At 46.2% G+C, this 12,159-nt stretch overlaps 1 protein-coding gene across 2 annotated transcripts in view; it reads left to right on the top strand.

Annotated features, from left to right (window-relative positions):
- Window positions 1–3,044: 3,044 nt before the first annotated feature.
- Window positions 3,045–12,159, top strand: part of COPB1 (COPI coat complex subunit beta 1) — a 35,021-nt gene continuing 25,906 nt past the window's right edge. Inside the window, exons 1-3 of one of the 2 annotated variants that reach the window (XM_034770112.1) lie at window positions 3,045–3,339; window positions 7,906–8,056; window positions 10,861–11,090. In XM_034770112.1, the coding sequence (XP_034626003.1) occupies window positions 7,966–8,056; window positions 10,861–11,090 (321 nt within the window). In that variant the 5' untranslated portion in view covers window positions 3,045–3,339; window positions 7,906–7,965. Of the gene's footprint in view, window positions 3,344–7,905; window positions 8,057–10,860; window positions 11,091–12,159 lie in introns of both variants that reach the window. The other variant, XM_034770111.1, reaches the window with a different exon arrangement.

The raw sequence follows: 12,159 nt of genomic DNA, 5'->3' as shown, positions 1-12,159 counted from the left end.
CAGCCCGGCCCTGTGCTCCCATCATGCTTCTTCCCCTTCGGGGCGGGCCCATGACCCCAAGGGTGATACCAGAGTGGCCCCTTTGGTCGATCTGCTTCCTCCTGGCTAATGTGACAAATTGATCTATTGTACGATTGAGGCGCGCTGTTTCACGTATTTGTGTGTGAGTCCGTGAAAAGGGAGGTAAGCTTTGGGGGTACGGAGCATGCCCCTGAGCCCAAGGTGGGACCAGAGTGGCCCCTTTCATCGATCTGCTTCCTCCTGGCTAGCATGCCCCTGAGCCCAAGGTCATACCAGAGTGGTCCCTTTCATTTTTTCCACTGGCTTCCGCTTTCCTTATTTCCAATGACTTGTCTGCTCATGCACCTGTCACTGGTCCATGGGGTTGCGAATCAGGAGGGATGGGGTTTGTGGTCAAAAACACTCACGGTCTGCTTCCTCCTGGCTAATGTGCCAAATTGATCTATTGGTCAATTGAGGCACACTGTTTCACGTTTTTGTGTGTGAATACGTGAAAAGACCCCCACAAACCCCCATGCCCAGTGCTCTCCCACAGACCACTCCGAACCCCCCCCAGATCCTCTCACTGCCCAGTGCCCCCTAGCTGTAGACCCCCCACAGCCCTCCCACAACTGCACAGTTCCCTGCCCCTCCCCGCCCAGAGCCCCCCCACAGATTCCCTCACTGCCCAGTGCCCCCCACCGCCCCACTGCCACAACAGCACAGTGCCCCACCCAGACCCCTGCACACTTCCCAGTGCCCCAACACACACAGATCTCCCCACCCCCCACTGCACAGCACCCCCCCAGACCCACTAGAGACCTACTCTCCCACACCCTAACCCCCAGCCACAATACCCGGCCCTGATGGGAGGTGACTGTGTCTGCCAGGCTGAGCCGGCAGCGCAGCCAGAGCTTGTCCTGGGGCAGGATAACTCCGGCCCTTGGGGGTGCAATCAGCCAGGCTGGAGCAGGAGCAGGGCCTACCCGGGCCAGGCTCCCTCAGGACCCCCATGCCTGGCAGGACCCAGCTGAGCCTCCCACACTGTCCCCCTCCCCCAGCCGTCCTCTGGGACTGGCTGAGACTGGCCCAGCCTCTGCACCAATCCCAGGTGGCTCTTTCCCTGGGGAGGCAGGTGGGGCCCCACAGGTCCCAGGTAGTGGAGACAGCTCAGAGCTGGAGCAGTACTGGGGAGTGGGGCATATCCTTGGGACATGACTCCTGAGATCCCACCCACAGCCATTGGCCCCGTGGCCAGCAGCCCTGCCGAGCCCACATGGTGGCCCCCAGCTGCTGGTGATGAGCCCCCTACAGCAGCGGCATAGCCAGGTTCTAACATCAGGGATTTCTTGTATTATGTATAGTGAGTGTATTATATAAAAAACAGGTAGTAGGGTTTACAATGTTCTAACAAGAGATTATGCTATTATCATTATCCAGTCAACTTGCACACCACTATTTTGAATTAGTGATAATTCACAGAGAGAGAAAGAAGAAAGCTGAATTTAGAGAATAATTATTAAACAGATTCTTGGTTATTCACTCCAGTCCATAGCACACAGCACCATAAACCCAGTAGAATCTGGCCAAGAGAATATTCACCTCAAATTGTCATCTGCTACACTCCCCGCCCCCCCCGGCCCATTCCCAGTCACCACTATTCAGCAGGTCCGCCCAGAGGGGGGGGGGCAAGTGGGGCAATTTGCCCCAGGCCCGGAGTATGTCGGAGACTCCCCACACTTCCGTCTTCCCCCATCCCATCCCCCGGCGTCCTGGATGTGGCACGCTGAGGCTCCGGTAGAGGGGTAAGCGGCTTGGTAAGGGAGGGGCCGGACAACCCCCTGACCCCATCCCCCCACAGCCATGACCCCCAGCTCCAAGCCCAGCCCCTCTGAGCCGGACACCCCCCTGACTCCATCTCCCCACATCCCTGAGCCCAGCCCCTGTGAGCCGGGCGCCCCCCAACCCAGAGCCCAGCTCCCCCCGGAGCCCTGGGCAAGCAGCACCACCCCCAGGCAGCGACAGCCCATTTGCACCAACCATCACCATCACCCAGCGAGAGCCCATTATGTAACTGCAAATGTCTACATCCCATTAAAGCATTTAATGTTTTCAAATGTTGGATTTAGTGTATTTTCAAATTATTACAAATTAATTTTTGAATGTATTTCACTGGTTATTTTTTACATTTCCAAATACATGTTACTAGAGTATTGCAACTTTTTTTTATGGAAGGGGCCCCAAAAATTGCTTTGTATATGATGCAAATTGGAAGAGTAAAGTCAAAAAAATCCCTTTTCACGGATTCACACAAAAAAAAGTGAAACAGCATGCCTCAATCATGCAATAGATCAATTTGGCACATTAGCCAGGAGGAAGCAGAGTGTGAGTGTTTTCAACCACAAACCCCATCCTTCCCGTTTTGCAACCATCCCCCCAGAGGAAGCAGAGTGTGAGTGTTTTCCACGACAACCCCATCCCTCCCGTTTTGCAACCATCCCCCAGAGGAAGCAGATCGGGAGTGTTTTCCACCACAACCCCATCCCTCCCGTTTTGCAACCATCCCTGGACCAGTGACAGGTGCATGAGCAGCCCAGTCATTGGAACTAAGCACGGAGAAGCCAGTGGAAAAAATGAAAAGGGGCCACTGTGGTCTCACCTTGGGCTCAGGGGCACGCTCCATACCCACAAAACCCTACCTCCCCTTTCACGAATGCAATGAAAGCGGCCACTCGGGTCAGTAAGCAGATCGGGATCGTTTTTGACCACCTATCCCATCCCCTCCTGATTCGCAACCCCATGGACCGGCGGTAGCAAGTTAACAAACAGTTTACCAAACTGCTAGGCTGCGTGGCAGAAACCGCTCCCAGTTGCAAAAGGGGAGGGCTGCACTTTGTGCTGGCCCCAAGACGCGAACAGCCGCCTGCCTGGAGCATGCAACGCGCTCTGCCCAGCCCTGCCAAGAACACCCGGGGGAAGTGACGTGGCTGCTTCGTGACCTCCTGCGTGGCTGCCAGTGCCAAGACGGCGATTCGGACGGTCAGGGGTCACGGTCACGCGGCGAGTGAGGGGTGCGCGCGGGGCTGGGACTGGCCCATTCAAACGCAGAGGACTCAGCCACTGCCAGCCCCGCCTCTCCCGCGCGGGGTGCGCGCGCAGGGAGTGAGCGCGGCGGAGCCCCCCTTTGTGCATTGCTGCGTACGGAGGAGGCGTGTCCTGCTGCGGCCGCCGTACTACCGATGTGGTCCGTCACTGTTGGGGGAGCGGTTCCACGTCAGCCACAGCGGAGCAGCGGGCAGAGCCGGGGCTGGAGGGGGCCTGCCGCGGGCAGCACGGGAGGCAGGTACAGCGCCTAGGGGGGGCTGCGGAGCGTGGAGGGCGCGAACTCTTCTGCTGGGCCCGTGTCGCCCTGAGGGCCGCGGCCCGAGACCGGCCCCCGCCCCCTTCCGGAGCCAGCGGCCTCGGTCTGGGCTGAGCCGCAGCCTCGGGGCGGGAGCGGCTCCCCTGGGCGGGCAGCCGGTCCGGTCCGGTCCCTGTGCTTGAGGTCCGGGGAGTTACGGTCGCCGTGTAGCCGCCGAGTCAGCGGGTAGCGCGGCCCGGTGCCAGAGCGGGGAGCCGGGACCCCGGGTTCTGTCCCCGGTCTGCCACCGATTTCTTTCGTGGGCTGTGGGGGCAGCCGCGGAACCATCGGGCCGGGTCTGTGCAGCGCTGGGGAGGCTCCTGGGGAGGTGATGCAGAGAGGTTTAAACTTGAGCCCCCCGCCGACCCTGCGATTGGCTTTGCCCCTCTGGGCCTGAGGTTGAGGCCGCCTGCCCAAAACTCATCGCAGGGTCGGAGTGTGAGGTTGCAACTTTACTTTGTTATGATTTCTTTTCACCTTTTCTAAAAATTCTCATTCTCTTTGGACTGAAACTTTCCGTGTCAAAATTGTTTGCGGAAAGTTTCAACAAAGATCCATTCAACTGATGTTTGTTTGTTTTCTTTCTAGGCTCTTAAACATATGTTTTTTGTTATGGTTATTTAGCAATATTGTTAAATCTAGGGAGTCAATGTGACTACAAGAATAATTAAAAGTTATATCTATCGATATTTATAACGGAGGTTATGAAATAAGCCTTTATTTCTATTTACTATTTAAGTTTCCATTTTGCAGACGTATTTGAATAGCTTTGTGTCAGAGCATTCCCATTGAAGTCAATGGCACATACTTAAAATTGAGTCCATATGAGTTTGCAGGTTTGGGGCCATGGAAACTTTTTTTTTTTTTTGTGTGTGTGTGTATAGCCATTCATCTTTTTTTTTTTTTTTTCATAAACATTAGGAAAAATGTGAAATAAAAATGACTGAACTTTAAAACTTTGAACTAATTATGTGGCTAGTTCTCATCAAGGAATAGTCACTTGGAAAAATGAAAAGAGAACTTTTTGAACTGATGTTATAAGCAATTGTAAATTTGCCTTGCATTCTTCGTAGATGTTTTTATCCTGTATCTTCAGAGCAGTGAGTTTTAAAATAAGTGAAGTTGCTGAAAAACACAGTTATGCAGCTCTATAGTTCTAGGGCTAATGGTTTAGGGCAGGGGTTCCCAAACTTGGTTCGCGGCTTGTTCAGGGTAAGCCCCTGGCGGACCGCAAGATGCTTTGTTTACCTGAGTGTCCGCAGATACGGCAGCTCCCAGTGTCCACGGTTTGCCGTTCCCTGCCAGGGAGTGAACGCAGTGGAGCCCCCCCTTGTGGCCTGCGCCGCTTCCCACAACTCCCATTGGCCGGGAACTGCGAAATGTGGTCACTGGGAGCTGTGAGCGGCTGTACCTGCGGACGCTCAGGTAAACAAAGCATCTTGTGGCCCGCCAGGGGCTTACCCTGAACAAGCTGCGAACCAAGTTTGGGAACTCCTGGTTTAGGGCAATGGTTTTCAACCAGGGGTGCGTGCATCACTGGGGGTATGGCAGAGGTCTTCCAGGGAGGGTACATCAATTCATCTAGATATTTGCCTAGTTTTACAACAGGTTACATAAAAAGCACTAACAAAATCAGTACAAACTAAAATTTCATACAATGACTTGTTTATACTGCTCTATATATTTGACTGCCGCTGTACATTGCGGGGATGTTTTCAGAGAACTATCCACAATAACTCCAAGATCTCTTTCTTGAGTGGTAACAGCTAATTTAGACCCCATCATTTTATGTGTATAGTTGGAATTATGTTTTTCAATGTGCATTACTTTACATTTATCAACATTGAATTTCATGTGCCATTTTGTTGCTGTCACCCAGTTTTGAGAGATCCCTTTGTAACTGTTTGCAGTCTGCTTTGAATTTAACTATCTTTAGCAGTTTTGTATCATCTGCAAATTTTGCCACCTCATTGTTTACTCCTTTTTGCAGTTCATTTATGAGTATGTTGAATAGTACTAATCCGAGGACAGATCCCTGGGGGACTCCACTATTTACGTCTCTCCATTCTGAAAACTGACTATTTATTCCTATTGTTTGTTTCCTATCTTTAAACCAGTTATGGATCCATGAGAGGACCTTCCCTCTTATCCCATGACAGCTTATTTTGCTTAAGAGCCTTTGGTGAGGGACTTTGTGAAAGGCTTTCTGAATATCTAAGTAAACTATATCCCCTGGATCACTCCTGTCCATATGCTTGTTGACCCCGTCAGAGAATCCTAATAGATTGGTGAGGCATGATTTCCCTTTACAAAAACCATGTTGACTCTTCCCCAACAAATTGTGTTCATCTATGTGTCTGATAATTCTGTTCTTTACTATTGTTTCAACCAATTTGCCTGGTACTGAAGTTAGGCTTACCAGCCTGTAACTGCCAGGATCATCTCAGGAGCCTTTTTAAAAAAAAGGCGTCACAGTAGCTATCCTCCACTCATCTGGTATAGAAGCTGATTTGAATGATAAGTTACATCTCACAGTTAGTAGTTCTGCAATTTTGATTTTTTTCAGAACTCTTGGGTGAATACCATCTGGTCCTGGTGACTTATTCCTGTTTAATTTATCAATTTGTTCCAAAACCACCTCATATGACACCTCATTCTGGGACAGTTCCTCAGATTTGTCACCTAAAAAGAATGGCTCGGGCTCCCTCACCTACTCAGTCGTGAAGACCTATGCAAAGAATTCATTACGTTTCTCGCAATGGCCTTATTTTCCTTGAGTGCTCCTTAGTCCCTCCTATTTTCTGACTGTGGCACATAATATAGTCTAGTCTCCTATGGGCTGTGATACTTTGATCTCATTTCGGTTGCTGGATTTAGTGTGCGAGTGCTTGTTAGTATTGGTGGCCTGTCCTATAGGAAGTCAGACTAAATGATCCTTCTGCCCTTAAACTCTGATTCGATGGCTCCTTTTTTCACACATTTATAACTTCCTGATTATGCTTTGGGACTCAAATGATCAAGTTTACTACTCTGTTGGTGGCTAAAAATCTCATACTGTATAGCATGCTTAATACATATTAAAATAGAGAGTCTCAAAACTCCATAATAAAGGGTATATTTCAATTTTCATTTTGAGACCAATTCTGAGCTACTTACATACAACTTCCAGAAAAAAAAGATACTTTCTGCATCAATTTATCATAGGTAATCTCTACCCAAAGAATTCTTAAATTTGAAATTAATTGAACAGATGGTTATAAAATATTGGAAAAGTGACAGTTTTTCATTTAAAAAAAAATCACCTAATTAAAACATTACTATGTAAAGCTTCAAACTTGTTTTATATACCGCTTCTTAATAAGAACTAGTGAAAAGGACTTTTCTTACCCCAAAAATGCTCAGTTATTACAGGGTGATCTCCAATATGTGTTCTGATTTTTGTGAAAGGCCTAACAAACATTACAAGTTTTACTCTCCTAACTTAAGGTTATAGCTTCACGGCATAGTTAGCTTCTCTCAAGTTAGCTTAGCCCAAGGTAGAGCTTCCATATTGCAAAACAATTCATATTTGGAGGCTGTTCCAGAACTTCATCCCTCTGATGGTTAGAAGCCTTCTAATTTCCAGCCTGGATTTGATCATGGCTAGTTTATATGAATATTCTTGTGCCAACATTTTTCCTTTAGCTTAACTAGCTCTTTACTCTCCCTGGTACTTACCCCTCTAATGTATTTATAGAGAGCAATCATACACCTTTCAGCCGCCTTTTTGCTAGAGTAAACAAGCCAGGCTCTTCCAGTCTGTAAGACAGGCTCTTCATTCCATTGATCATAGAAGTGTGGGACTGGAAGATACCTCAACAGATAATTTAGTCCAGTCCCCTGCACTCATGGCAGGAGTACATAATAACTAGACCACTCCTGACAGGTGTTTGTTTAACCTGTTCTTAAAAACCTCCAATGATGGAGATTCCGTAACTGCCCTAAGCAATTTGTTCCAGTTTAAACTAAATTAACTTGTTTCAGTAGTTCTTCTTTACAGTTGTTCCAGTTTAAATTAATCTTTAAAGGGTTAAAGGAAATGTTATAATCTTGGTTATAGTATTTGTTACTATTTTATTTACTATAATACTTTGCTTACAGCACTCTTCATTCATAGATCTGCCTTATACTCAATCCACTACCCCTAGCTCTCCCTATAAAACTTGTTCATTAGTATCTAAGTAGTACACACATTCATTAGATTTTTGCATATCACTTTTTATTTGGGGATTTTGCATACTTTTAATATTTTAATACACAGTATTAATAAGAACATTTATAAAGTGAAAGGGGATCTCACTCTTTCGGGAGAGGTTTTGAATAATGTAGTTTAAAAGTCCTTTAAATCCAAATTTTTAGAGAAATTGAATATTTAATATTTTTGTGGAAATTGCAATAGCATACTTTTGTGCTGTTTGTTATGCAGTTATTAACACATTCCATTAATTTCATTTTGTTTTTTCTAGAGTACCTGATATTTGTCGGAAGTAGTTCTTCTATTAAGAAAGTATTTGTAACCAAGAACAATGACAGCCGCAGAGAATGTATGTTATACGTTGATTAATGTTCCAATGGATTCAGAACCGCCCTCTGAAATCAGCTTAAAAAATGACCTAGGCAAGTAATATACTTTATGGCTAGCAGGCCGTTCAGTTTTACTTGAATTAACTCTTGTTTTTCTTTCTCATTATATGATAACCTTTAGTGTAATATTTACTGTAAAATATAAAACCAATCTCTCTCAAACTAATTGCTTTTATAGTTATTTTAGAAAGTACATAACTGTAATATTATGTTTAAATAAACTTAATTTGGTAATTGAAAAACTGAACCTTTATCCATAACATTACTATTCTAGTCCAATAAAAAAGTAGTCAGGATACAAACCTGTACTTAAGCATGGGAGTTCAATGGGACTACTCACTCACTGAAATACCTTGCTGAATTGAGGCCCTAGTTGGTTGATATAGGATCTAAAGCACCTATCAGAATATGCCTTACAATTTAAAAGCAAGAAATCTTGGGGCAAAGTTATCATTCTGTTTTATGACTAGAATATGTTTCAAGTATCCTAAGGCCTGTTTGAGGATGGGAAATAGAGAGAGGTTACTTCATGGCCCCTCAAATACAAATTCAAACCACTAAGTAAACTGTCTCCCATGCATAAAAAGGTAAAACTTAATTCCTTTCTGTATTTTATGTATGTAGAAAGATAGCATTTCCTATTGAGGTCAGTGAGAGTCAAAGTAGTCCTACAATGCAGATTTCAAGGAGAGTTCCTGGTTGCAAGTTCTGTTCTACCACATCACATGTTGGAATACTGCAACCGTTCTGAAAGCAGAGAAAGGAAAGAGGAGAATACCTCCAAAACCCACTTGAAATAATTAACATTTTCAAAGCCAGTCAAGCAACCATTTCCTCCCCATAATTCAAGAGTACCTACATTAGTATGTGTTGGGTCGGAAGTCTGTCCATTGCAAAATAAATGTCTGATGGCCCTAGGAATCTCTTCTAATTAAATATTGATGTATACAGCAATCTGTGAATTTAGGTTTGCTGGATTAATGTTGCATTTTGAAACTTGAGGGAAAATTTCCTCTGTTTACAGTATTCTGGTAGTAACTGTCCACTAAAGACCTGTCATTTCTATAGAGCCTATCTTTATTGTATCTGAGCAAGTCTCTCTTTGTGTCTGTTAATACTCTCGCTCTCTCTTTTCCTATTTATGTAGTATGTGTTTGTGCTCAGGTAGATTTAATAAGGAATGCACTGACATACTGGAGTCTTGAAGTTTTTGCTGCTTTGTAGTTCAGTATATATTGCCAACACTATTGCATTCTTACTAACTCAAAAGTTACTTCTGAGGGCATTCTGTGTCAAAAAATTAAAATTTTTGCACACAATAGTTTAAAATTCTGCAAATTTTATTTGTTAAATAAATGTGGAGGCTCCAGCATGACATTGGGGAGCACAGGCCACTGGCTGCACAGAGGTGGGAGATGACTGTGCAGCTCCCCCTGGGACATGGACTCAGCAACGGGGCTGCACCCAACCCTGACACAGCACAAGGACTGGGCCTGCCCCAGAAACACCGCAGGGCCCTGCCCCTCTGTGCCAGGCACAGTAGGTGTGGCCAGGCAGGCTCAGAAAGGCAAGATCCAAGTGTGGAGGGGGGGATCCAGGTGTGGGTTGAGAGGGTTCTGTGTGGGGCAGTTTGGGTGTGGGTGGCTCAGTGCTGGATCTGGATTCACAGGGGCTTGTTAGGGGGTTCTTCGTGCAATGGTAATGGGAGTCTGCAGGTGGGGCCCAGGTGAAAGTGGTTGGGGCTTGGGGGGGGTGTCTGGGTGTGGGGGGGATAGAGCTCACCTGGGGGAGTGTTAGTGGGGGGGGTCCAGGTGCAGCTAGTTGGGGCTCGGTGGCGTGGGGATCTGGGTGCTGGTGGTTCAGGTGCAGGGGGAGTAGGGCTCATCGGGGGCTTCTGAGTGCGGGGTGTGTGGCTCGTCAGGAGGGTCTGGGCATGAGGGGGTCTGGATGCACGGGGTTTGGGGAGATGGAGGAACAGCTCCTGTAGAGGGATCCCTCTCCCTGCAGTTGAGGAGCAATGGGGGCAGGAAGTGGGGGTAGGGGAAGTTTGCAGAGCTTCCTGCATCTGGGGGAGAAAGCTGAGGGTGGGTCTGACCCAGCCCCAGATGCCGTGCAGACAAGAGGAAGTCCTGTCCTGCCCAGCCGGGACTAGCAGCTGAGCCTGGTGCAGGGTAGGAGCCACCAGCCTTGTCTTCCCCAGTCCCGCCCCCTGCTCCACAATAATTAACGTTTCTGCCAGCTGCCCTTGGCATCCAAAACATACTGCTGGGGAGGGTTGCATGACTGCTCTTGTGGCTTCCCTTTGCTTCCTTGTCAAAGTCACTTTTCTGCGAGGAAGCAAAGAGGTTTGCAGGGAACGTAAATTCTGTGCATACACAGTGGCGCAGAATTCCCCCAGAAGTAAGAGGTTCATATGCAAGAACGACTGCAACACCATAATGCATTGTGATTTCTTGGTGTAAATGTGGTCTGTCAGTAATGAAATTCCCTTCATTAGAACTGTGTAGTGGAATTAACTGAGCTTCAGTGGAAGCTAAATTACAGCTGTATTTATTAAACCTCCTATGCTCTTTATTATCCTCTTAAATTTAGGAGTATGAATTCATTACAGTCGGGTCCTGGTCTGTGACTAGGGCTCCTAGGTGCTACGGTAATACAAAAAAATAATAATGTGGTGGTGTCCTGAGGGGCAAGGTTTATATTTGGCATCAAGTATCAATATTTCTGTTAGATTGTTTAACAAGCCTTGATTATTTAAGTAATTCTGGGAGAGCCTGTTATTTGTCACTTTCTATAATTGCTGTGCTTACTTTTGAACTCCTCCTTCCCTCTACCAGAAAAAGGAGATGTAAAGTCTAAGACAGAGGCCTTGAAGAAAGTAATTATCATGATCCTGAACGGTGAAAAACTACCTGGACTTCTGATGACTATTATTCGTTTTGTACTGCCTCTTCAAGATCATACCATCAAAAAACTGCTGTTAGTCTTTTGGGAGATAGTTCCGAAGACCACTCCAGACGGCAAGCTATTACAAGAAATGATCCTTGTATGTGATGCCTATAGAAAGGTAAACATGTTTGTTGTTGTATGTTTTTATGCCCTATCACCCTTGTATCTGACCAATCTCTACATAAAGCATATCCAGGTAATATAATATTTTGATCCAAATGAGTGGATGCACTGCATTCTTTCCTCGGTGACCTAACCACTCTGCCTGCATGGGTCAGAACTGAGGAATTGCCATCCGGAAGATCTGTTGCCAAGAAAATACAAATATTTTCAGTTATGCCTTAACAAAGATGTGCACTGTCTGCTTTCCAACAGGAGTGGAGCTGAGTGGTGAGGACCAACCCTGTTACCTTTTCCTGTGATATCTTCTCTGGGGATTAACAATGTTGGATGCAGTTGTTATGGGGGAGTATAAAAGGGAGAGGTTATCTTTGAAATAACTGTATCCTATGCTGTTTAGGACTTTACAGATGGTAACCAGCACCTTCAGTTATACTGGAACATGAAATTGCAGGACACATGTCCATGTGTAATATGCACTTATCAATTTCTCTTACCTTCTAAAAGATGGCATATGTGTCTGGTCTAGTATTCAGGTAACCTTCAAGAGTAGCCCTGGATAATTTACATAGTTAAGTGCTAAAGGCATGGACTGTGATGGCGTATTCTGCATCTGAGAGGAAAGGTTGTAACGTCTTGGCCGGTTGCAGATAAAAGTTGACGATTCTGGTCACTGCTGATATCTTTTGTCTTATGCAGTGTTGTTCTAGCCAGTTTGGTCCCAGGGTTTTAGAGAGAGGTGGGTGAGGTAATATCTTTTATTGGACCAACTTCTGTTGGTGAGAGAGACAAGCTTTCGAGCTTACAGAGACCTGAAGAACTCTATGTAAGCTCGAAAGCTTCGCTCTCTCACCAACAAAAGTTGGTCCAATGAAAGATGTTACCTCACTCACCTTGTGTCTCTAATATCCTTTGTATTAATCAAATTTAGCCTGTGAGCTAGTTTTCGTCCACTCGCTGGAAGTTCCAGGAAATAGCTCTGTCCAGATAAATGAAAGAGGCATACACCTGAGCATCATCATAGTGATTTTACTATTTCCCTCTGTGGTTTCACAAACACTGAATAA

This window comes from Trachemys scripta, chromosome 4 (assembly GCF_013100865.1).
Source record: "Trachemys scripta elegans isolate TJP31775 chromosome 4, CAS_Tse_1.0, whole genome shotgun sequence".
NCBI classification, from domain to species: Eukaryota; Metazoa; Chordata; order Testudines; family Emydidae; genus Trachemys; species Trachemys scripta.
This window is presented reverse-complemented; position numbering and strand designations above follow the sequence as displayed.